This window comes from Diplotaxodon limnothrissa, linkage group LG22 (genome assembly GCF_057381915.1).
Source record: "Diplotaxodon limnothrissa isolate DT_005_m linkage group LG22, D_limnothrissa_male_GT1.1, whole genome shotgun sequence".
Classification (NCBI taxonomy): Eukaryota; Metazoa; Chordata; class Actinopteri; order Cichliformes; family Cichlidae; genus Diplotaxodon; species Diplotaxodon limnothrissa.
This window is the reverse complement of record NC_140616.1, coordinates 12,032,647-12,056,971: the sequence shown is the minus strand read 5'-3', so window position 1 is coordinate 12,056,971 and position 24,325 is coordinate 12,032,647. Positions and strand designations below refer to the sequence as shown.

Below are 24,325 nucleotides of genomic sequence, written 5' to 3'. Positions count from 1 at the left end.
TTGCTCCCTTGAACTAAAAATGGCAACATTTGTTTGTGGGAATGTAAGTTGGGGTAGACAAAAACTTAGATACATACCAATATACATACATGTGTGTATATTACGGTTCCATTAATAAAACCATAAATGCTAAAAAAAACAAAACAAAAAAAAGTCTGACCCACTCCAGGTACCTCAGTAATGCTGGAAACATAATACAATCTTGAGTAATTTTTTCTCTCTTTTATCTGGAATACACTTTTGTTTTTAACATGGGTACATACAATAATGCGCACATCAACATTAAGAGTTAAGGAGGGATGAAGGACTCTTTGAGCCAGTGTTAAAGAGTATAGCTATCAATGAAGAAACCAGTAACAGGCAAGGCAAGCTGCACCCACGTGTGTTCATGCTCAGAAGTCATAGTGGAAAAATAAAATATGTCCAACTTCGCTTGCCTGCTGATGAACGTATGCTTAAATTACACAAAAGAAAACCAACTGGTGACGTTTCCCACTGCAGATTCTTAATCTGGATGAACATATACACACAGCTGAATGTATATATATGTGGATGTATTTAAGAAACAGTAGAATTGTCTTAATAATAATAATTGGTTAAATCACTCGCGGGCAAACAAGGCAGAAAAGTGCTCGCCATTCATGTTATAACCCTCTGGTCCCCCACCCTTAACCCCCCCCCCTCGTTATTACACAGACACCAGAAAAAAACAAAACCAAAAACAAAACAACCAAGCACACGTACATACACGCTCACGTACACGCACACATACACAAATCATCAAATGCCCTACTCACAACATCCCAGAGACAACCTTCACACTGTTGTCAGTAAACAAACGAACCCCAACTTACAGCAGTGACAGAATTGATGAAGATGTGAAAACATGTTAGTTCACCTTTGCTGTTGTCTCCAGTCTTTCTGTCTCTCTTAAACTTGTGTTTGAGTGTGTAATCTTACATCGATCCCACATTTCCTCACTTCAGGTCAGCATTAATTGTTGCAAGTAAAATCTTGAAAACCGTGCAGCAAACTGCAGAAGGCGACGCTCGGTCACCCCCCGGTTCGGCTTTAAGTCCTGAATTTTAATTTGAGCTCCCGCTTGCTGCCGTCCAAACGAAAACAGCCTTCCCGAGTAAACACGCCTGTGAAAAATACTTCATACCTCAGACAAGGAGTCCTTCTTGGTGCGAGGAGCCTCTGCTACGACAAGCAGAGGGGTGTACAACACTTGGCCTTAGCTGTGTACTCTGGGCCCAGACAGAGTACCCCGTCCTGCTTTATCATGTGTAACTTGCCCAAGTCATTAACACAAAAGAAGAGGAAAAGAACCAGCAAAAGTGGATGTTTGTTATACTACAAGGAGTGCTTATTAGAACATACTCGATCATCTATCGAAGCATAAACAATTTCAGGAAAAGTCAAACATCTGCTTTATTCTATCATGACCTACATTTTCATTTAATTCATTCCCCCCAACTTGAAAGGAGGGAAAAACACATTTCCATTAAAATGGAAGTCACCCCGAGAAAATAATAGATATTAAAATAAAGCCATCACGCCATCGATACAGTCTTCAGGAGGGCAAACGGAACTCAAAGAAAGGGAGCTTCAAACTACTGTCTGTGGGGGGAAACTTTAGATTTTTGCAGTGTGCAGAAATTCTGCAGGTGAAGATGCTACGACGAGGCCAAAAACCTCCTCTTTAAAGAAAAAAGAAAATAACAATTATAATTATAATGAAATGTCAGAGCAGATCATTCAAAAAATAAAAACAAAATTCAAACCATCGACCTGAACAAGCAGCAGAAACATTGATATAAAGACCAATCACTGAGCAGTAGTACTTTAACAGGTCTCATCACAGTAATCGGACCAAAAAGTCAGTCAGAGGAGGAATTTGGACATTTTTAGTAAAAATTTAGTTTAATGACTTGCTTTGTTGAAGAGAGAAAACACACACGCGCGCGCGCACACACACACACACACACACCCCTAAAATTCCTCACGAGGCTGAAAAATCAGAGCTGACACGAGGCCAAACAAAAGACAGAAACAAAACGTCTTATGGTACATTGTTCTTATTAAAAGATGTAGCTGCACCCCTTTCACTTGTGAAGGAAGTGATGCACAACTGCAATACAGAAAACCACACGAGGCCAGAGTGTGACAGAAATATACACAGACACATAAATATAAAAGTTTGGCCGATCCAAATATTCATGCCAATTTAATCCCACATTTTCCTTCTGGGCTCAAGTGACCTCACATGCTCTTTGTGGGGGTTTTAAAGATGTCACATTTGTGCTTGTATGTGTGAGTGTGTGTGGAGCTCAGTGTGACTGTCTTCTGTCAAAATGAGGTGTAACCCCCCCGCCCACCAATTGAACAATCACATGCTTGTCAAATCCAACCGGGGTGAGGAAGAGTTAAAAAAAAAGAAAAAAAGAAAGAAAAAAAAAAAGAGAGGGTGGGGCACAAATGAACAGAGAGCAAGATGGAACAGACTGAGAAATTTACAAGAACGGATGGCAGATACGAGGATGATGCAAAGGTGAAAGAGGTGACTGGGTGGGGAAGGAGGGGTGAATACCATCTCCATTTACTGTACAAAGCACTAATGCCAACAGATAAGCTGTGAAATTACGATCAAAAGGGATTAAAGGCGTAACAGGGTGGGGGTTAATGTGGGTGGGGTTTAACTGAAATGTCGCATATTCCGTCACTTCCTATTTTTCGGTGAGGGCCAGTTGCCACGCTTCTCTCCCCGGTTGCCGCCTCCGCTGCCAGGTCCACCAGGGCCGCCGCCAGGTGGGCCACGGGGGCCTCTTCCCCCCCCTCCACCACCTCCAGGTCCTCCGGTGTTGACCCTCCGGTTCTGCCGCTCCATCCCAGGACGCTGACTCGAGAAGCTTCGTTTGTTAGCAGAGGGTTCTTTACCCGTCATCTCACGCTCCACGATGCTGCCGCCTCCTCCTCCTCCTCCGCCTCTTCCCATGTGGTGGTGGTGATGAGAAGCATACGACTTCCCTCCTCCTCCTCCCCCTCCCCCCTCTCTGTCTCTGAACTCTGTGAAGTCGCTGCTCTCAGAAGCTGTCTCCCACTCCTCATTGGCTTGGTCTGAGTTCTGGTTGGTGAAGTCAGGCGACTTGGCACCGTGGGGGTGCTGTGGGTGCGTGGGACCCACACTGCCCTGGTTGTAGTGGTGATGGTGGTGGCTGTTCGCATTACTGAGATGCCCGCCACTGTTGTTACTGTTGGCCGTTAATGTGGCGTTGTGGGTAGCATTCTGAGCATTTCCTGTCATGGGAGCAGAGACTGGGGCTCCGTTACCATCTTGCACAGAATTCATGGAAGGAGATGAGGGCCTTTCTCCACCAATGACCCCCACACTGCCGTTGATACGAGCAGCATTCTCCCGCTCCTTCAGTTTCCGGAAGCGGGGCGGCTTGTCCTGCTGGTGCTGGGATCGCCCATGACGACGGCGCCTAGGTGGTCGCTCAAAGCCACGATTAGAAGGAAGAGGAAGAGCATTTGGCCCTCCAGAGTTTGACACAGGTTTTGCAGAAGTTTGCTGGGTCGCAACTCCACCATTTTCAGTGGAAACCAGAGTAGCAGAGGTTGTTGTAGCAGGCAGAGACGGCTGAGGGGGGTTGGTCCCCTGACTTTGAGTTTGACTTCCATCAGCCACCTTGTCCTTCTTCTCACCAGCATTTCCTCCTCGGCCTAAGTCTTTATGCCCAGAGCTCTGTGGCGGACCTTGCTGTTTCCGGGCTGAAGCTGAAGACTTGGAGGACCCACCATGCGAGCCTGAGCTGGGCCCAACACGGTGTCCCCCAGCTGTTGCTCCCATATTGCCACTACTCCTGTAGATGTTTCCTCCTCCACCTCCGCCACCCCTGCCCCTTCTAGAGGGCACACCCCTAGGGGTGAAGACACGGGCCTGGGAGCCTCTGGGTGGAGCAGATGAAATGTTTACACTGCTAGTGGTGTTATCAGAGCCATTCTTGGTGTTCGATTTCTGGCTGTCTTCTTTGTCCGAGTGGCCGACATCGCTTGCTCCACTCTCGCTGCCCGTCTCAGAGCCTCTCTCCCTCCTCCTCTTGGGGATTTCTTCATACTCTGAGCCCTCACTGCGGGTTTCACTGCGGTTTCTGGCCCTGGCTGGGTTATGCTGGGACCGATCTTGACCATGCCTTCCACTGGCTCCTTCACCCTTGGATTCCTGATGATGGCCACCACCGGCTGTTGAGCGGTAGTCTCTTCCACTCCTGCCACCCATTCTGCCCCGGCTTCCACCTGTGGGTCCAGCACTAGCCATGTAGGTGCCCCGGTACCCACGGCCTCGCCCATAGAATTCTCCCCCTCTTCCTCTGCTGGCTCTGCCGCCTTTCTGGGGGACTCCATGGTGGTGAGAGATGTTGCCTCCCTTTTCAAAGGAACGGTCTCTGTCTCTCCTGGAGGAGGACCCTGAAAAACCTGATGAAGTAGTGTCTACATCTTTTTGACCTCTACCTGACCCTCCTCCAGCTGAGGATCGCTCTTTTCCACCATTTCTGGGTTTGGCTGTCTGGGGTGGCTCGTCCTTAGATGAAACTGATGTGTTCTGAGAGTTGGAGGAGGCATCCTGCTTCATAGAGACAGGCTGTCCACCATCTTGCTCTTTATCTTTTCCAAATCCTGTGCCTTGTTTTTCTCCTCCATCTGCATCCATTGCCTCTCTCTTGATTTCTTTCAGCACTGGCTTCTTAATGGGCCCAGCCCTCCTGTTGGCATTGCTCCCTCCTGATTGGTTGGAGGGTTTGTGGTCCAATGGAGTGTTGGAAGAGTCCTCTCCTCCACGGGAGTTGTTCCCACCTCCTGCATTGTTGCCCCTCCTTCCGTGAGAGGAACCCCCAGTAGTATTGCTGCCAGGCCGTGGACCCCAGTGTGTCTCTGTCTTATGCTCCCGCCCTCCTCTTTGGTTTGATTTAGGATGAGGATGCTGCTGCTGTGGGGGCTGACTGTGGCTGCCAAGTTGAGCCAGAGGTGGGCTAGAAGTGTTGGCTGAATGGGAAGTATATGCCGGACCTGTCTTCTCTTGTTTCACATGGCCACCACCTCCAGCGTTACCACTGCTGCCTCTTTCAGCGTGACTGTGCCCGACACTGGTTTCGCTCTCTCTCTGTGATGGGTGATGGTGCGGTGCCACTTTGACATTCCCATCCTCCCTGGCGGAGGAGGAAGAGGAGGAAGAGGAGCAGGAGGATGAGAGGGAAGGTTGGTGAAGAGGAGGAGAAGAGTCAGTCTTCTTAGCTGGGGCCTCACCACCTCTGTTCTCTGGCTTATGGGGATGGAGAGGGAAGTGAGGCTGTTGAGGGTGGTGGCTGTGAGGGTGGTGGAGGTGAGAGTTGCTTTCAACAGGAGGATGATCTGGGCGCCCGCTACGATCATAGTGAGGATGTGGGGCTCCCCATATCTGGCCCTGCTGAGCTCCTCGGGCAGGCCCTTCATCCTGGTGGGGGAACCCATGTGGCTGGCTTCCCCTTTCACCCGCCCTCTGATGCTGGTGAGGAGGCATCCTTGCGCCCTGATCGGGGAAGTTGCTGTAGTTGCTCTGTCCGCCGATGTAGTGATGAGGGTGATGGCTGCCTCCCTGGTTGCCAACAGGGGGTGGGGTTTGATTGGATGTCCCAGATGCAGAGCTGGGCTGCTGAATGGGTCCCAATCCACCCTCTCGCATGCGGTGTGGAGGAGTGTCGCTCCTATGATAAAGAAAGACAGAATACAAAATAGCAACTTATTCACTCAATAAATGAAAACACAGATGATTAAAAAAAAAACAATACAAACTTACATGGACACTTTTATAATTGCTCTATATAGCAACAATCTAACAGTAAAGAAGGAGGTTTTATCTTCGATCTCACTCAAACAAAACAAAACGAGTATCCATACCTGGGCCCTTTGGCCACATCATCATCCTCCGATGCCTGCTTCTGTCTCAGGGGAGAAGTTAGCCCACGGTTTTCCCCTCCTCCAGGGAACACCTCAGGCCCCCAGGCCAGCTTAGGATCCATAGGGGGAGTCCCACGGTGAGGATGCCCTGGATGCTGTTGCTGTCTGTCAAAGGGGTCTGAACCAGACCCCCCAGAATCAGACCGCTCACGCCCAATAAGCCCTGAGTAAAATTTTAAGAAAAATATCTAAGTCAACAGCCAACATTGTGACTTCACAGTAACACAATACCACTGAACATTTTAAGCATGGCCTGTAATACTGCAATATTTCCTGATTTAATTTTATTACTTGTGTTTATGCATCCACTTACCAGAAGGATGCATGCCGGCCTGATAGTATTCCATGGGTGAAGGGCGACTCTGTATCATACGAGGGTCCATGTAGGGCATCATCATCCACCGAGGGTCAAAATTCAATGGTAAGGGTGGAGGTCGAACCATACCGCCAGGCTGATACAAGGGTCCGCCCTGTTTAGGTCCAGGTACAGGCTGGGGAGTTGAACCTGGTGAAGGACCTTGTGGAGCCTGGGTCTGTGGGGACAGCTGACTTTGTGATGCCTGGCTGTGTTGTTGCTGCTGTTGCTGTTGCCACTGCTGCTGTTGCTTTAGGAGTTGCTCCTACAGAGAAGTGAATGGAAAAATGCAATCACTCAGGTTGTTTAAAAGCACTTCCCTTTGAGGAAAAAAAAGTAAAAAGAGAAAATCACAGTGGCCCTGCTCAATCAGAATGCAACAACAACTTTTAACTGAATTTCTCTCTTACGTTTGGAAAAACAAAACAAAAACAAACCTGCTGCTGCCTCTGAAATCGAGGTGGAAGAGACTTCTGATACTTTGAGTAGCCCTGGCCAGGAGGGCCACCAGCTTGACGACCGGATCCCCCTCCGATATTTTCGACCTTTACTTGGTCGATTCCTCTTTCGCCTCCACTTCCTGTACGGATGTGAGGAGTGCTCACAGCTTCTTCCTTACTCTCTCCTAGTAAAGGTACATCCAGTGTGGGCTGCTGCGGCTGTGGTGCAGCCAACTGGGGACACTGTTGGGTATCTAAATCAAGAACAAAGTTGCAGGGTTAAATCTGTAGTCATCATGATTATTATGTGGTGTATTTACTTAAAATGCTATATTAAATAAAGAATAGAAATGTTATTTACTTGAATGCTTCTTGATGATTTTTGTCAGGATAGGTCTGTGTTTCAGGCCATTTGCATCTGAGAAACTCACCTGCACCAGAGTCATAACTGCTGTTGCTGCTGGGTCGCTGGCGGTCATTACCAGCTGGACCTGTTCCTGACGGGACAGCTAGCACTGGAGGCTCCTCAGAGTCCACGCAGGGGGAAGGAGGCTGGCTGATATTAGGGGAGGAAGCTGAAACTGATGGACTTGGGCTGCCTGCCATAGCAGCTGTTGAATTTCCATCAAGGCTAGGGGTTTTGCTGCCGCCACCACCACCAGCAGCACTTGTGTTGCTGCTCTGCTGCTGCTGCTTTTCATCCAGCCTCTTCAGCTTTTCCGCACAGGCTGCACGTCTCTCCTCCTCCATCCTGCGTTCTTCCTCTTCACGCCTGCGACGAGCTCGCTCAACAGCAGCAGAAATCTCAGAGGATGACTGCTTCCTGCGCTGACGCCACGTCTCGTCCTCATCATCCCCCTGGGCTGCATGAACCAGCAGACCAGGCTGTGTAAGAGGGTTAGGGGCTCCTGCTGCTGGTTGATGCTGGGCAGGGGCAGGTTTCCCCTGGCCAAGAGAGGCTCCCTGATTGTGGGGCCGATCCTGAGGAGTTAGAAAACACTGAATGTTTTATCATGAAGTTTTTAACCTTCCAAGTGAAATTACTGTAATCTTTTAAAAAGTAGAAATGTATGTATGAATGATAATCTCCACTGTAACAAAAACCAAAGTGAAGGGGGGGGAAAAGGGAACTTAAAACTAAAAATGACTTGGCTATAAGACCCGTAGGTGGTGGATGAGGCAATGACAGAAATGATTATTCTATGAGGCCCTGTCCTGATGTCTACCTGTCGGTAAAAGGAGTAGGGCCCTGGTCCGAGGAGCGGCCCAGGTGGGGGGGAGGGCTGCTCCTGGGGACCACCCAATCCAGGCCTGCGCCCCTGTATACAGGCAGACACAGTTAGCTAAGGTCCACCACAATGATCTACACTGATGCAAAATACAGACACTCACACATGCCTGCCCACTAAAAAAGTCTTGCCTTAACAGAATTAACTCTGTAACCTGTTTTCAATTTGAAAACTTCACAAGGCCTCAATGTAAGGTAAAACCATAGGGCCTTATCCACTGCAGGAACTCAGAGCACACATTTACAACCCCAAATCAGCCCGTTTAAGCCTGTTCCCATTGCGGTGTAGGATTCACCACAAATCTTCCTGTTCCAAAAAAACCCCAAAAAAATATCGAGGGATTCAAGAGGACAATTCTACGTTGCTTCTCTTCCTCACCTGCATAGTAGTTATAGGTAAGTTTTTTTTGGTCTGAAAACACCCCTTTAAGAGGTCCTAAAGGGATGGTTCCTAAAAGAGCCCACAGGTTCCTGCAGTGAAAAATGTCTTGTTGTTACTGCTGTTCAACACAGTACCTGATAGGCGGATGGCGCTCCCTGGCTCACCCAACCACTACCTCCCTCCTCGGCCCATCCTGGCTTGCTGGAGGGGGGTTGGGGGCCATTGTCAACATTAGAGGGAGGGGTCCTGCGGGTCTCTCCACCGCTGTCTGAGGCTCGAGAGTGAGAGGTTGCATTGGGGGCATCCTGAGACCTCTGCTGATCACTGAGGACAAGAAGGACAAAAAATGTAAGTGAATAATATCTAGAAAAACAACAACAACAACCCCCCCCCCCCCTCCAAGAGTACTGTAATTTATCACACATTAAATGTACTTAGTCACTCACCGCGGATCAATCTTGCTCTCGTTTCTATCCTCTTCTCCCTCTTCCTCTCCTTCATCATCGCTGAATTTCAGCTTGGCGGAGTAATCTATCTCCTCATGAGCTCCTGTTTCAGCAAAACAACAAAAAACAAAATGGAAGCCATCAGAACCATGTTTGTGCCAAACATCCACAGTGTAACATTATTCAGCAACCATCACTAATCCTTCTCCCTCCCTCCAGCAACTTAAACCATGCTGGACGGATCAGCATGAAATTTGATATGCACCAACAACAGCAATCCTCGAAAGCAGAAAAAGGAAGGCTCGGCAGAACACGCTCTGCACAGCTGAACTAAATTAACTTGCATAAGCAAGACACACAAAAACAAGTCTTTACTTAAAACACAGAAGGTTATGATTCTTGTTCTAGGTCTGTAACAACATTAAAAGTAACCAATTATTATTGTTTTAAAGCCATTTGTTAAAATTTCTGTTTCTGCATGCTTTAGAGCCCTCCTCCAAACAGAAAACATTCTGTTTTTATTATAGATAGGAACAACTTCAAAAAGAAAATAACTTCATTTAACAAAAACACTGTTTTAGTGTATATTTGGAGGTGGCTTACAAACTTAGAACCAGTTTTATGATGTTTCACCTTTGTGAATGGAATTTTATTTTATTTTATTTATTTATTTTTTTACCTGCCCAGCCTTCGTCTCCATCGTGGTCCAGCTCATCTAGCTCCTTCAAATCGTCTTGTTTTAAAATGGAGGGTCGCTTTACCACCTCTCCACCCACATCGCGTGGACCGCCCTGTGACCTGCTCTCAGGACCAACCGGCCCACGAGAGAACCTGAAATAATGGGGGAGGTTCTTTTTTAAGGGATATGATGGAAAAAAAAAAAAAAAAAAAAAAAAAGCATGGCCCAAAAAAAGCAGCTCTTGATTACTTAGGAGTTAAACTATAGGCCATTTGACTGCACTGAAGAACATTTTCCCTCCACAGTGAAATTAAAAGTAGATGAAGTAGCATCTCAGTGAACATACCTTGGAGCTGTCCCTTCACCAGGTGGTGGGTACCTGTAGGGCCCTTGAGGCCCATAGGGGCCCGGGAAGGGCAGATAGGGAGGATACATCTAGGGAGTAATAACAGATCCAGTTCAGACACCCATTTCTTTTGTTTTTGTTTGTTTATTTATTTGGGCGAGAAGATAAAGATAAATGCTAATAAAAGAAAACTAACACTTACGAAGGGGGGTATGATCCCTCGATATTGGGGGAACCCAGGCCCCACAGGAGGCTGGGGCAAGGGCAGGGCGGGGCTGCCTGCAGGAGGGTTCCTAGGTGGCCCGTGGTTCTGTGAGTTTGGAGGGGGGACCCCTGCTGCCCCATCCATCACCAGAGCTCCACCAGTGCCACCCTCGGTTACCCCCTCCCCAGGCAGGGTGGGTGCCAGGGCTCGGCCCCCACCATCCCGCCAACTTGTAACGTCTGAGGACAGTGAAGACAGGAGAGGACGGAGTGGTTAGTATGATTTATGGACTTTTATGTAATCAGAACAAGAATGGAAAGTCATTTTTTATGATTATGAATGTGAAAAGCAATGAATATCAATACTGTCAATTAGTAAAGTTCAAAAATAAATAAATACAAATGAAAATCCTGCCCGAGGTGTTTCTCTCCAAACTACCATAGACAAATAAGTGGATGACAAATTATTAGAGACAAAGCTTGCATTACTCACTCTGGGGGCGGAGGCTTGGTCCGGGCCCATACCACTGATCTGCAGTGCCCTGTTCTTTGCCAGCTTTGTCCTGGTCGCCAGCCGCCTGCAGGGTGGGAAATTCCTCGCGAGAGAATGGCGACGGTAGGTTTGATCCCTTTCCACCTGCAAAAACATATGATGAAAAGAGGGGCTGAGTTGCAAACAAACAAACCCATTGAAGGACATGCAGCAAAAGAAGGACTCACCATCCCCTTGTGTTCCATGTGTTCCACTGGCCTGTGCCCAGGACCTTGCCCCTACGGCCTGGGTTGAAGCTGGGGCCAGAGCCTGAACACGGTGCACACACAAAGTCAAATACCATATGATACACGCCAGCTAGTAGTGCTAGATGTCTTTCGGCAACCATTACTCAGGGTATATTCTGTTTTAATGTTATGGAGATAACGTGTACCTCTGAAGCTTGCGGGGTTCTCGGGCGGGTCGGTGCAGGTGTCTGTGAAGCCACAGGCTGCTGCGACTCCGGCTGCGGTGCTGACAATGCATCGGTACTGAGAGGGAAAAAGCAGACATACAAGTCTTCAGACCGAATGCAACAAGCAATCACACAAGAATAAAACTACTTGTTACATTAACACCCAATAACTTAAAGGTGTTTGATTACAGCTTTCTTACCTCTTTGGGTCTGCTGCTTCCTGTTTGCTTGCCCATCCTGTGCCGTCTTTGGGAACGAGCGAGACGTTAGGATCGTTGCCTTTGTTCTCTGCCTTCAGACTGGGCAGGTTGGCAGGGGGTGGCATACGCCGCGCAGAGGCAACTTTACCAAGAGACTGCAGGCCATGGCGTGGGGGAACTGATATGGAAACAAGAATAGAATAGAATAGCAATAATTCTTTAATTGTCCCACAAGGGGAAATTTGGTTGTAACAGCAGGAAGTCGCTAGCACAGATGGACCACTGAAACCCTACACTGGTGAAATCCAGAGGGAGCCTGAAAACAGGGATGGCGTTCTGATTACTTTCTGGATGTAAAACTAGGGTGCTGAATCACTGAGAAGGCTAAAAACGTGGTGGTTTTAGTCTGGTGATTCTAATGAATGTGGATTTATTTATTTTTTTAAACAAACAAACAAAAAAACTCTCTTGACGTTATTAAAAACATTCAGCAAACCCACTTCAATTACAATTTTATAGAGAAGCATTAGCACATTGATGCTTACAGAACCATGGAAAAGCCTAAAAGCGAAGCCGTTCTGAATATCAATCCCTCATTTGTTTTCCTAAGGCTCAGAGCAACCACAGCAGCTTCAGGCCTTCACTATGTAAGAGGGGGCAAGTCTGTAGTCGGGGAAAGGGGACAGCTGCTTGAATCTAGAGGGCAGCCTCTGAATAAAACATAAACTGGGGTCTCAGCATAGAAGTCAAACAGCATCCACAAGTAAGCCTCTGTCTCTGGTCAGCCTCAGTGTCTCTGGAGCTCAGCTAATACATCGAGCCTCGAGAGCCATTCACCCTCCAGGACCCCCTTTTCCCTTTGTTATTTCTTTAACACGTCAGTGCAAACACTAGTCAATAACAAACAGTATAACACAGTTTCATCAAAAAACAGTGCTGACAGATAGATAGATAGATAAACTTTGTGTATTAAAAAGCAGCGCCATTAAGGAGACCCTAAGCTAACACTTCAAAGTTGCATTAGTTGGTGCAAACACAGTACAACGAGAAAATTGTAATCACACTAATGAGCAGATCCGACTGAGATATGTTTGTTTAAGGTTCAAATGATCAGTGACAGCACAGGTTTTTACTAAACCACACCACCTGGCAGAATTTAATTAGAGCCCTTTGAAATCTGTTACAACTGCTTAGAAAGTGATGTATGTTGAGGATGTAGATAATAACAATGTTATCATCTACATATTATGATATGTTGTGATAGCCATAAGCTCTGACTTTCAGGTTTTACCAAACCAGCTAATTCAAAGAAAGCCTGGCTATGCTGAATCTGATTCATAATACACCCCCTCTGGATGTATGCTGTGAAAGCTTGTGTGTTCTGAAGATACTCACCAACAGGCTTTTGTGTTTCAAGGCTCTTTCCTTTGTATGTATCAAACAGGTTGAGAGACGCATACTTGGTTTTGCCTTCCTTCCCCTTTGCAGTTTGCCCAGAGCGATCTGACATTGCGCTGTCCGCTCATTGAGTATGGTGAGCCCTGAGACTGTAGAAGAAAGAAGAGACAAGGATAACAAGAATACACAGAAAGAGAATGAAAGTGCTGAATTTTAACTATATTTAACAAGGGATTACAGATATGATACAGTTATGTTTCTTCCAGCTGACATTAGGTATAATTGCTTTCAGATTAATAGGTGTAGCAAACCTTTCTTTTAAGATAGCTCTATGAAACAGGATATTCTGAAACACAATGACACAGCACGTAGGGATAATACACTCAGATTAGTTTATTTTTTTAATTTTTCTACGAATCAGAATAATTGGCAATTTACAGCATTTTCTGGGGCTTTTCTGGTTTAATTTTACTTCTATGTCTGAAGCAATATTCCTCCATTTTAAATTTTTTGTCAATTCAAATGACAAAAAAGATGTCAACAAAATATTTGGCAAATATCAGCATCATCTGATACCAGACTTACTGATTTTTAAACAAATTAATGAGATGCCATGTACCTACATGAGTGGCTCATATTTAACTTTTTACATTCCTTTTGCACTGGCTAAAGGAAGGTGGGAAATACAAAAAATACATTTAAAAACATTAAAACACAAGAACTCTTGTCTCATTATTAGCTGAAGTGTTATTGTAAACATCAATATTAGCCCACAATTTTTCAGCCTGTCCATCAGTAATTTAAACAAAGGATTGCAAGTTGATATATTTTAACATCTGCTACATTTACGACTGATACATCTGATTTAAAAACACTTGTTTTTATATTTTGAGGTATTCAACACTTAGCAACTTAGTAAAGACTGGTGTGACTTTGACTGACCTGTCTGTAGACAGGGGGCTTATGAAGTTAAACAACTTCCCTATGACAATGTGGACAACAGTCGAGGAAACCAGCTTCGTAACATAAAAATTAACTGAAAGCTTTTGAGCATGTGTATAGGTAAGACCATAAGTTTTCTGTCACATATTGCTGAATGTCATCTAACTTGGATTTGGTGAATCAACAACATATAAAGACAAGAATCAACACAGTTTTTGGATCAGATAATGGTCCAATCCTGACTCAAAAAGCTGGACTAATATATTGGTGACCTCTGAGTGACCTATGAGACAAATATATTCAGTTCAATTCCACTTTTCTAGCAGGAGAGCTTAACACAACATGGAAGAGGCTAACAATAAAGCAACAGTGGTTTAGAGGCGTTTCACAGCTGTGACGCCAACAATTTTTCTTTGTATGTTTGCAACAGTTTTGAATTTAACCAAGAATTGTGGCCACGTGACTGGAAACGTCAGGCGACAGGAATGCCTTCACTGCCCTTTGCTTCGAAGCACTTGCAATTTTTATGATAACATAATGCATTCTTGACAACTTGGTTAATATTATTTGAATTTCAGGTTTCTAGTCAACTCTACTCCAATATGTGTGTCAAAACGTTAAGTACTTAGCTAGAAAGGAGAGACTAGCGTGCAAAGAGCAGTAAGCAGTAAAGAATAAAGTAGAATTCATGGTAGCATGTTCATGTTTATTTTGGTAGGCATTTGGCTAGTCAACCTACAAAGATGTGCTTGAATGTGCTTGTATGCAGTCCCCCACAGCCAAAAAATTAATTAATAAATAAAAAAGCATGTAGCAGTGATGATATGCATGCATAGGATGCTGACTGATTAAAAAGTTGGGTCGAACATTAAAGGAGGTGATAATGCAGTTCACCACGGAGAGAAAGAAGTGTTAAAAAAATAATATTAATAAAGAAAATAAGCATGAGAAGCACAGAGCTGCAGTGTTCATTACTTTTAACACCTGGCTTCACATCACTACAAAGAAACATGAGTTTGTTCTCTGTGGCAATGGTTAAAACTAAAGGACAAATAACAGCGCAAACACATACCTTTTGGTCTACACAGTTTTAGCTCTTCCCCCTTCTGACAATACATAGACTAGAGATGGCACGATACCACTTTTTTATGTCCGATACCGATACCGATATCATAAATTTGGATATCTGCCGATACCGATATGAATCCGATATAGTGTTTTTTAATCAACAAAACTGTTTTTTAAATATCTTGCTGCATTTTGTATAAGTTCATACTCAAGTTTAAAACAACAACTACACTAAAGCTATTCTGTTATACCTATATGCAAAAGAGAATATTTCATAGTTCAGCAATACTGATCAATCTAATAAACTTAAACCTACACCATCCTCCCTATTCTGGTATTTTAAAGAGTACTTAGCATAAATATTAAGCAACCTAACTAATAGGGTTCCAACTCCCAGCAACAACAAAAATAAATAAATAAAAAATAGGGAACCACCCCTCACGCGCCACCTCATGATGCTTAATCGACGTAATCAACCTTAATTTGATGCAGTGTGAAAAAAAATGCACAGAAATCAATTATTTTTCAAGAAATATTAAATAGATTCAACAGCTTTCTTCAACAAAATTGCAGACTGCACAGATGGTACCTTCCCAAAGGAAAAAGTACTATAGCTTACTAGGGTATATTAGACTTAAAAGTTACTATATACAGTAATTGACTTCTATTCATTTTACATCAAATTAAAACTTTGGGTGTCAGATAATTATTTATTAAAAGCTAGACATTTTAAATGAGAATAAGAAAGAAAAGTATGTCTTTGTGCCCCCTTTTCCCTGTTAATGCCCTATCGGTCCCCCTGGCTAAACTTTGCTAGATCCGCCCCTGCACAGTTACCAGCGTCAGCTACGTAGAAAAAGATCCTGGAGTAGAAAGTAATATTAAATACATTCTAACAATAGCTGATCAAGCTTAAACGTGCTGCTGTTGTTCAGCCGCTGGTTTCCTCTTTCTGGTGCAAAGTGGGCCAAAAGCAAACTAGAGACACGGACTCGCGACAGAAAAGCCGATCAGCTGATCATTGATCAGTTTCATGATTGAAGTAGCAGCAAGAAGAGGCAGTCGCTCCATATATCGCTTGTTAAGCTTAACGCAGGAATGCTTTACAAACATTCAGAGATGGACTTACACACTTGCTTTACTTCTCTCGGGGATAACTTTGTCGGAGATGAAATGCCGGGTTGCTAGCGAAGCTCCAAATGCTATCCAGACCACCGACAGGTCCCGCATGCCACAGCCGCTCTATCACGTGATGCATACTGCTCCGAGTGCTAACGTTCTGAGGTGAGTTACAGCGTGTTGCAAGTTTTGTGAGGTGCTTTCGTGATATTTAATGGATCGGATTACATTTTTTATTTTTCTCCGATATCCGATCCAGTAATTTAGGTCAGTATCGGACCGATACCGATACGTAATATCGGATCGGTCCATCTCTAACATAGACACAACATGCAGACATTGGTCTGCAAAGCTCTGCATAGGACTAACACATAGCCAGGGTCATTCCTTAATTTAATTTGTCTTAATTTGTCATCCCTCACCACGAGGTCCCATCTACAATTCAAGAGATACTATAACGTACTAACTAAGCCAGCACCTTTCATCAAGACTTAAAACTGTCTTTATCGACAGTGTCTGCAGTTGTCCATATCCACAACTGAGTACAATCCCTAGCCAGCTATCCACTATTCAAATACATTAGATAAACTGTGCATTTCTGATTTTTAATAAAGACCTTTTGGATGCATTTATTTAACAATTTGGTTCAAAAAGTCAGAAAAAACTTTATGTGTAGACTACTGTTGCCTTATATATATATATATATCTCATATTCGTTGTGTTCCCACTAGTGCTTTCAGGTTGATCTCGTTGAAATGACCTTAACGCCACAACACGGCAAATCTCCGTTAACGAGCTACCGCCGATCGCCCCGTGCATGGGGCTAGACAGCCAACACGTTAACGAGCTAACTGCGCTAACACACTAGTTCCCACCCATGTAATTGAGCATTGCATGGCACATCCAACATACTGTTTTACTTTAGTCCATGACTCGCTTACCTTCAGGGTCATACGTCACATGAAAACCAAAATAATTCCAAACGCCAGATCTGAATGTTGCAAGGAGAGCTTAACTTCTGTCTTGCTAGCTTGCCCTGCGCTCTTCCTTCTGACTATGCTGTCTGTGTTGAGCGCTCAGTGGATCTGCGCTTGACAGTGCAGCCTAGGCGGAGTAGTCGAACGCAGATTCACTGAGCGCTCAACACAGACAGCATCGTCGGAAGGAAAGTTGATAAAATAAATTACAAATGTTGTATTGTTCGATACATATGCGTACCGAACCGAAAGCACTGTATCGAACGGTTCAATATCGATACGAATATCGTTGCACCCCTAATAAATAAATAAATAAATAAATATATATATATATATATATATATATATATAAAGAGAGAAAAGACTCCAGCTTATTAACTGAACACTAGTACTGGTTTGGTACTGTATCAGCAGCAACCTGGAGCCAACATGTCAGTTCTATTTTCTATTTGTATAAATTCAGATAAGCAGATCTCTATATGCCCATATGGATACAGTTTAATGGGAGCATATGACTGCACCATTTATAATACAGCAATAACACCAGCATAATTTTTTATGTGCTATAAAAATGTCATACCATATATAGCAACATTATACGTTTATGATCTGTAGTGCACACAATAAGACAAGCCTGTCATGTCTGATAGCAAGAGCTGCGTAGTACCTAAGAAGCCCCTCCCAAAGTAGTGCTCTGTAAAATATGCAAGAAAACTGTTCCTGTTGAGTGTAGAAAAAAAAAAAACTTGTTACAGTGCTTGAAGCAAAAACAGATGATCAAGTACAACCAGCTAATAAAGGAGGAGATACTAGGAGCTAGTGATGTGCGACTCAAATGTAAACAAATGGCTCCACTGAGCAATTTGCTAACTGCACTCCATGTGACAGGAAGAGCAAATGGTGGATGGAAATTACTGATGTGGTTACAAGGTGGTGAAGCAGGGCTATGAGCAGGTGGTTAAAATGCACAACCCAAAGCACAACACCCCAAGAAATATGCGACAATACCATGAATCTCCGGAAGACTTAAGGTTAAGTTACTTTATTTACTGTTGTTCTAAAGTGTTAACCAGTTATTTTATACTCCTTAAACATTCCAGGAAAAACAAAACCTAGGCTATTTTTGTGCTACGTTTGACTTATGCTGTGTCACTACTATTGCACCACAATGCTGCTGCTGTCATCTTGCTTCAATTGATTCAAACATCAAATCGAGAAGTGTGTCATCAAATACAGCAACTCAATGGAAAAGGATGGATAATGCCAAACTGCTAATTTTCTTAAAATATCATGACATTTTAGGGCTATACTGTTCAACCCTAGTTAGCAGACGTTCACTGCTTATCAGATGAACATTATTTCAAAAAAAAGGTGGGGAAAAAGCAGAACCATGGTTTCTATGGAAACACATTATAAATGATATTCTTCATGCCTTGAGACAGAGGGTTCGGCTCCATGGCAACTGCCAGGCCTTTAGCTTGAACTCATTTTACTGCACATCAATAAAAGACAGGGCACTGACATCTGTCCAATTCACAGTGATTTGGCTGCATCCATCAGGTTAAACTGCTGCCACCACCTCCTACTCCCATTAGGCACAATGACTGCGAACACACGGGTCTCTAAGATCGTGAAGACTTTGTCACATCGTCATATCATTTCATTCACTTGGCTTCAATAAAAAAATTAATACTGACGTGAGAAAGCCAATCTAAATTGTCTGTGTTTAGAAAACAGCGATTATAGAGATATAGGTCTGTGCTACAGTGACTCAAGCATTAAATAACTGAAAGGTGGGAAGACGTCTCATTAGATGGCTGCATAACACAAACAGCAACACATTCCCAAGATATGCTTGAAGACTCAAATATGCAGCCTTCTACTGCGCACTGACGATCATCAAAGGAGCAAAATGTACGATTTTTGCTTTTACACACATCACTTTTAAAAAAACAAAAACAAATAACCCTTCGTTCATTACTTTTTAAAAAAGGTTGCACACGGTAACTACGAAGCTGCGGCAGCCTCAATAACCAGATGAGATTAGAAAATTAGGTCGTGGGATGGCTGGTCAGTTAGATGTTGGATTAACTGGAGCCCTAAGTGCAGCAACGTATACCACAAAGAGGCCCCGTGAAGCTAAAGGCTAACCGTCAACACCAACTACGACGGGCAAAAATCAGCTAGTAGCTCCAGGAATCATTGCCTTGTACATATATATGCAAAACAGAAACATCCGGAGCGGTGATGTTTTTCTTATGTTTTTTTCCTCCTGTGGTGCTAACCAGCTCGATGCTAACAGAGGCCCTCGGTGATCTCGTTGGGAGGGGGACTGCGTTGATGTTTCATAATGTATTTTCAACACCTCGCAGCTATCACTTAGCTCACCGCTTGTCAGCTCCATGCTTTGAATCACACAGTGACATTACGACTGCTCGTCCTTACCAAACTGTTATGCTTACTTACAGTTAGTGGGAGGCCCGGGGTAACGCAGAAAAAAAACACAGATTTTTATTAGATGAACAAAACAAAATGGCGGTGTAGATGGGCCCTGTGCATACTAACCCAGGCCGGTTGGGTAGCATTAGAGAGCTGGCTTGTGTAGGTACATACTACTTAAAATACACTACACTATACAACTTAACTGTGCTGGAAAAAACAACCACTGACAAATCATCAATACTGAGCAACGGGAGCATCTTTTAATCGGACACCCTCCGAGCTAAAGCTGAAGCCTCGCTAACGTTTATCCGTTAGCACTAGCCACGAAAAAAAACATCTAATAGTAAACAGATATTTCATCAGCACACAAACGTCCCAGAGACCTTTACTAAAAGGTAAATAAATGTGTGTTTACACACTAAAAAAAACAAGTGGCTAAATTCAGAAGCTAGCGAATACTAGTCAACCACTTAGCCAAGCTAGGCTAATGAGCTAGACAGCCACCTAACGTTAGCTATGCCTTTACAAAAATAAAAATAACCTCGATCCTTAACCAAAAACACCCTCACAGATGCGCCGAGCCATTGCCCAGAGGTAAGAGTAACAATGTCTCTTCGGTACAATGTAACTGCCCAATGTCCGCATGGAAACATGCACAATTTTCCCAACCACTGACCTGGTCTTGTCCCGACTTGTCTCGAGGTTGTATCGCTGAGTGAGGTTAGCTTATGCTATCACGTATAGCCTCTTTCCAGCAAGTGACCCAGCTAGCTAAGCAACGTTATCCTCTCGCATAGTCAAACCAACACACTCTGGCTTTGCTCTAACTTTGATACCAGCGGCAACGTATGGATAAAGAAGATATTCGGCTTACTTGTGCTCCTTTTCTTTTTTTTGTAACTCCCAAAAATAAATGAAAAGGGGGTAAAAGAAAATGGTTAATGCTGGACTCGATCCGTCGCCTAAAGAGCCGTCAACGGCTACTGAGCCGTTTGGGACCTCTACAGTAAAATAAATAAGCCACTCTTATGTTTTTTAAAGTGCAAGTGAAGCCTCTCCGAAAGAAACGTGAATATTGCAAAGTTAATACCAAAAATATCTAGCAAATTTATCCATGAAAAGTTAAACAATTAATTTTACAATAGAAATCTGAAATTTCACGTTTTCAATATGTAGATGGTGCATTATCTTTTTTAATATATGTTAATTGTAATACATTTATAAACAGAAATCTAAAAATTTGATTACAAACATTTGACATTTTTTATATGTTACGATTTCTGTATTTATCACTTCATAAATAAATAAATAATAATAATAATAATAATAATAGAAAATAAAAATGCTAAAAGACACAAAATTAAAACTTTTCCACCTCTGTGCAAAGACTTTGAGCCATGTTTCTTTATATTACCTTTGAAGGAGCCAGTCCTTGTTTTTTAAAGTGGTCTTGAACTATACTTCTCCAGTCTTTCTGAACATCTTTCAAAGTTTTCCTTTGGCCATTGGCTGCTTTTTCACTCATTTTCAGTCCAGTCTTTGTACCTGACCATTTTCAGAGGAATGTTTGTTTGTTTGTTTGTTTGTTTGTTAAGCACTTATCAGTCATGGATTGACCTCAATGTTATTGATCATCCTGACAGAAAATACAATAAAAGGCAGGCACTGACCTTTGAGAAGACTGGAAAGCCATTCCTGAAGACTACATAAAGAAATGAGAAGAAATGAGGACTGGCTCCAGACTTTTGGTTGTACTATAGATGGATTTGCAGTGTGAAATTCCAGTCATGCCTATGGAGCCACTTATTTTTTTAAAACAAAAAGATTGCCAGTAAAAGTCTACAGCTGATTACTTACACCGAGATGTCTTTTTTTTTGTAAGTTTTATAAAATGTTATGATTTAATTTTCCATATATGCACTAATTTGCATGAATATTGACTATAAGTGTATGAAATAAAGACCTATATGTGTATTTGAATTTACTTTTTCCAAGCGTAAACAAAAACATGTCAGAAAAATTGACGTTGGCGTGACATTTGCAACATATTTTTTTACCTCATGACTCAATTGTGACTTTCAAAAGGCGATTCATAATTAATCTATTTTTTTTAAACTACATTCTATTAAAATGCAAAATATGTTAACCTGTTGATATGCCTAACTGCTGATCATTGTCATCTTGGTGGCTGTCTATGTTCCCCCCTCTGCTAACCCCACAGCTGCATGTGACACTATCCACTCTGCCATAGCTCGGCTACAGACTCAGCACCCGAGTGCCTTTATTGTGATCTCGGGTGACTTCAACCATGTATCACTGGACAATACACTACCAACATTCAAACAATATGTGGACTGTCCCACCAGGGGAGAGAAAACTTTAGACTTACTGTATGCTAACGTCAAGGATGCATACAGCTCCTCCTCCCTCCCCCCACTTGGTAGGTCAGATCATAACCTGATTCACCTCACCCCCCGCTATGTGCCAATTGTGAGGAGGGAACCTGTGACCACCAGGACTGTTAGGAGGTGGTCAGAGGAGGCAATAGCGGAACTACAGGGCTGTTTCGAGGTGACCGACTGGGAAACACTCTGTGAGCCTCACGCCGAGGACATCAATGGGCTTACTGAGTGTATCACAGGCTACATAACTTTCTGCACCGACTCCATTGTTCCAGCTCAGACTGTTCATTGTTACCCAAATAACAAGCCGTGGGTGACTAAGGACATCAAAGCCCTCCTCAACAACAAGAAGAGGGCTTTCAGAGGGGGCAACAAAGAGGAGGTGAGGAAGATCCAGGTGTTACTAAAGGACAAGATCAGAGAGGCTAAGGACAATTACAGGAGGAAGCTGGAGTGGAAACTCCAGCAGAACAGCATGAGAGAGGTGTGGAGGGGCATGAAGACCATCACTGGATTCAGGCCAACCAACAGCAGGGGAGCTGAGGGAGGTGAGAATAGAGCCGACGAGTTGAATCTGTTTTTCAATAGATTCGACACCACAGTGTCTGCTCCCACCCCCACAACCTCACCTGCAGTCAGCCTGGAATCCAGAGCCACACCACTGTGCCAGCCTCTCTCTTCACATGTTGCCTCCTGTGAGATTCCTGACACCCCTCCCCCACCCATCACCTTCACTCAATACCAGGTTGAGATGCAAATGAGGAGACTTCACTCAGGCAAGTCTGCTGGACCAGACGGAGTGAGTCCCCTTGTCCTCAAGACCTGTGCCCCCCAGCTGTGTGGAGTCTTTCATAAACTGTTTATGCTGAGTCTGAGTCTGCAGAGGGTCCCGGTGATGTGGAAGACATCATGCCTCGTCCCTGTACCAAAGACGCCTCGTCCCAGTGGCCCCCAGGATTACAGGCCCGTGGCACTGACCTCCCACATCATGAAGACCCTGGAAAGGCTCATCCTGGACCAGCTACGACCCATAGTAAGACCACACCTGGATCCCCTTCAGTTCGCTTATCAGCCTCGTCTCGGAACAGAGGACGCCATCATCTACCTGCTCAATCGTGTCTACACCCATCTGGACCAGCCGGCGAGCACTGTGAGGGTCATGTTTTTTGACTTTTCCAGTGCTTTCAACACCATCAGGCCGACCATCCTGGGTGATAAGTTAGCAGCGATGCAGGTGGATGCTTCTCTGGTGTCCTGGATTGTTGATTACCTGACAGGAAGACCACAATATGTACGTCTCCCACAGTGTGTGTCTGACAAGGTGATTAGCAACACAGGGGCACCACAGGGGACTGTCCTCTCCCCCTTCCTCTTCACCCTCTACACCACAGACTTCAGCCACTGCACAGAGACCTGCCATCTTCAGAAGTTTTCTGATGACTCTGTGGTGGTTGGATGCATCAGCAGGGATGATGAGACAGAGTACCGGGCTGTGGTCGACTCCTTTGTCACGTGGTGTAAGCAGAATCATCTGCAGCTCAACGTGGCAAAGACCAAGGAACTGATCGTGGACTTCAGGAAGACCAGGAAACACTTGACCCCTGTTTCAATCCAGGGGGTCAGTGTTGACATTGTGGAGGACTATAAATACCTTGGAGTACACATTGACAATAAACTGGACTGGGCTAAAAACACCACAGCACTTTACAGGAAGGGCCAGAGTCGTCTCTATTTTTTGAGGCGACTGAGGTCCTTCAACATCTGCCAGAAAATGCTGAGGATTTTCTATGAGTCTGTTGTGGCCAGTGCGATCCTCTATGCTGTTGCATGCTGGGGGAGCAGGCTGAGGGTCGCAGATGCCAACAGACTTAATAAACTGATCCGTAAGGCCAGCAATGTTGTGGGGATGGAGCTGGACTCCCTCAAGGTGGTGTCGGAGAGGCGGATGCTGTCCAAGATAAAGACAATGTTGGATAACACCTCCCACCCACTCCATGACATGTTGGTCAGTCACAGGAGCTCGTTCAGTGAGAGACTGAGATTACCGAAAAGCACCACTGAACAACACAGGAAATCATTCCTGCCTGTGGCCATCTCCCTGTACAACGCATCCACTTAACACACTGTTTGCTGCTACAGCTACACATGTTTCTTTTCCAACTATTTATTTATAAGTGACTTATGTATGTATGTATGCATATATATGTATATATTGTACTATTCTTAGTTAGCGTATTGTCCGTCTTGTCTTAATGTTGGTTTAAAATGGAGCACTGTAACAAAAAATAATTTCCCCCAGGGATCAATAAAGTATTCTGATTCTGATTCTGATATTCATATCCCAACTAAATGTTCTTTCTTTTGGAAAACTCAGCACACTGATTTTCATTCTAATGTAAAGTAAGTTTCAAAATAAAAGCAGTAAATATTTTACAACTTAAAACTGAAAAAATGAGTTTTTTCCCTTATATTAGAGTTGTATCAGAAAGACGTATAGAGAAAAACATGAAGTGACATTTTTTGCCTTCAACTGTGGTTTAAATCAGTCCCTCCCTTTTATTTTCATTTCAGACATAAAAAGTGTGTTTTCCACAATCAAATCCATAAAAACAAGGACAATGTGACAAGAAGGAAAATCCATTACAGCACAGATTCATTTATCCGCCAAGCAACTACAGACAAAGGACATTTGG

At 44.0% G+C, this 24,325-nt stretch overlaps 1 protein-coding gene across 3 annotated transcripts; it reads right to left on the bottom strand.

Annotated features, from left to right (window-relative positions):
- Positions 1-687: 687 nt before the first annotated feature.
- Positions 688-20,197, bottom strand: prrc2a (proline-rich coiled-coil 2A). Of its 3 annotated transcripts, XM_085346066.1 has the most exons (17): positions 20,105-20,197; positions 12,680-12,831; positions 11,285-11,462; positions 11,064-11,160; positions 10,858-10,939; positions 10,631-10,774; positions 10,136-10,377; positions 9,934-10,022; positions 9,588-9,739; positions 8,909-9,011; positions 8,597-8,786; positions 8,019-8,111; positions 7,224-7,773; positions 6,790-7,046; positions 6,311-6,617; positions 5,938-6,160; positions 688-5,744 (listed from the first exon to the last, which is right to left on the bottom strand). In XM_085346066.1, exons 2-17 carry the CDS (start codon positions 12,792-12,794, stop codon positions 2,723-2,725), a joined length of 5,844 nt encoding a protein of 1,947 aa, XP_085202192.1. In that variant the 5' UTR covers positions 12,795-12,831; positions 20,105-20,197; the 3' UTR covers positions 688-2,722. The 3 variants fall into 3 exon arrangements, with proteins under 3 accessions (XP_085202192.1, XP_085202189.1, XP_085202190.1); XM_085346063.1 differs by lacking the exon at positions 8,019-8,111; XM_085346064.1 differs by lacking the exons at positions 8,019-8,111; positions 20,105-20,197 and adding an exon at positions 19,907-20,087.
- Between the last annotated feature and the right edge of the window lie 4,128 nt (positions 20,198-24,325).

Coding starts and splice junctions, on each gene's coding strand:
- prrc2a (XM_085346066.1), bottom strand. CDS start 12,794: ATGTCAGATCGCTCTGGGCAAACTGCAAAGGGGAAGGAAGGCAAAACC. Junction 11,161..11,284: donor GAAGCAGCAGACCCAAAGAG/GTAAGAAAGCTG, acceptor TTTCCCTCTCAG/TACCGATGCATTGTCAGCAC. Junction 10,775..10,857: donor ACATGGAACACAAGGGGATG/GTGAGTCCTTCT, acceptor ATGTTTTTGCAG/GTGGAAAGGGATCAAACCTA.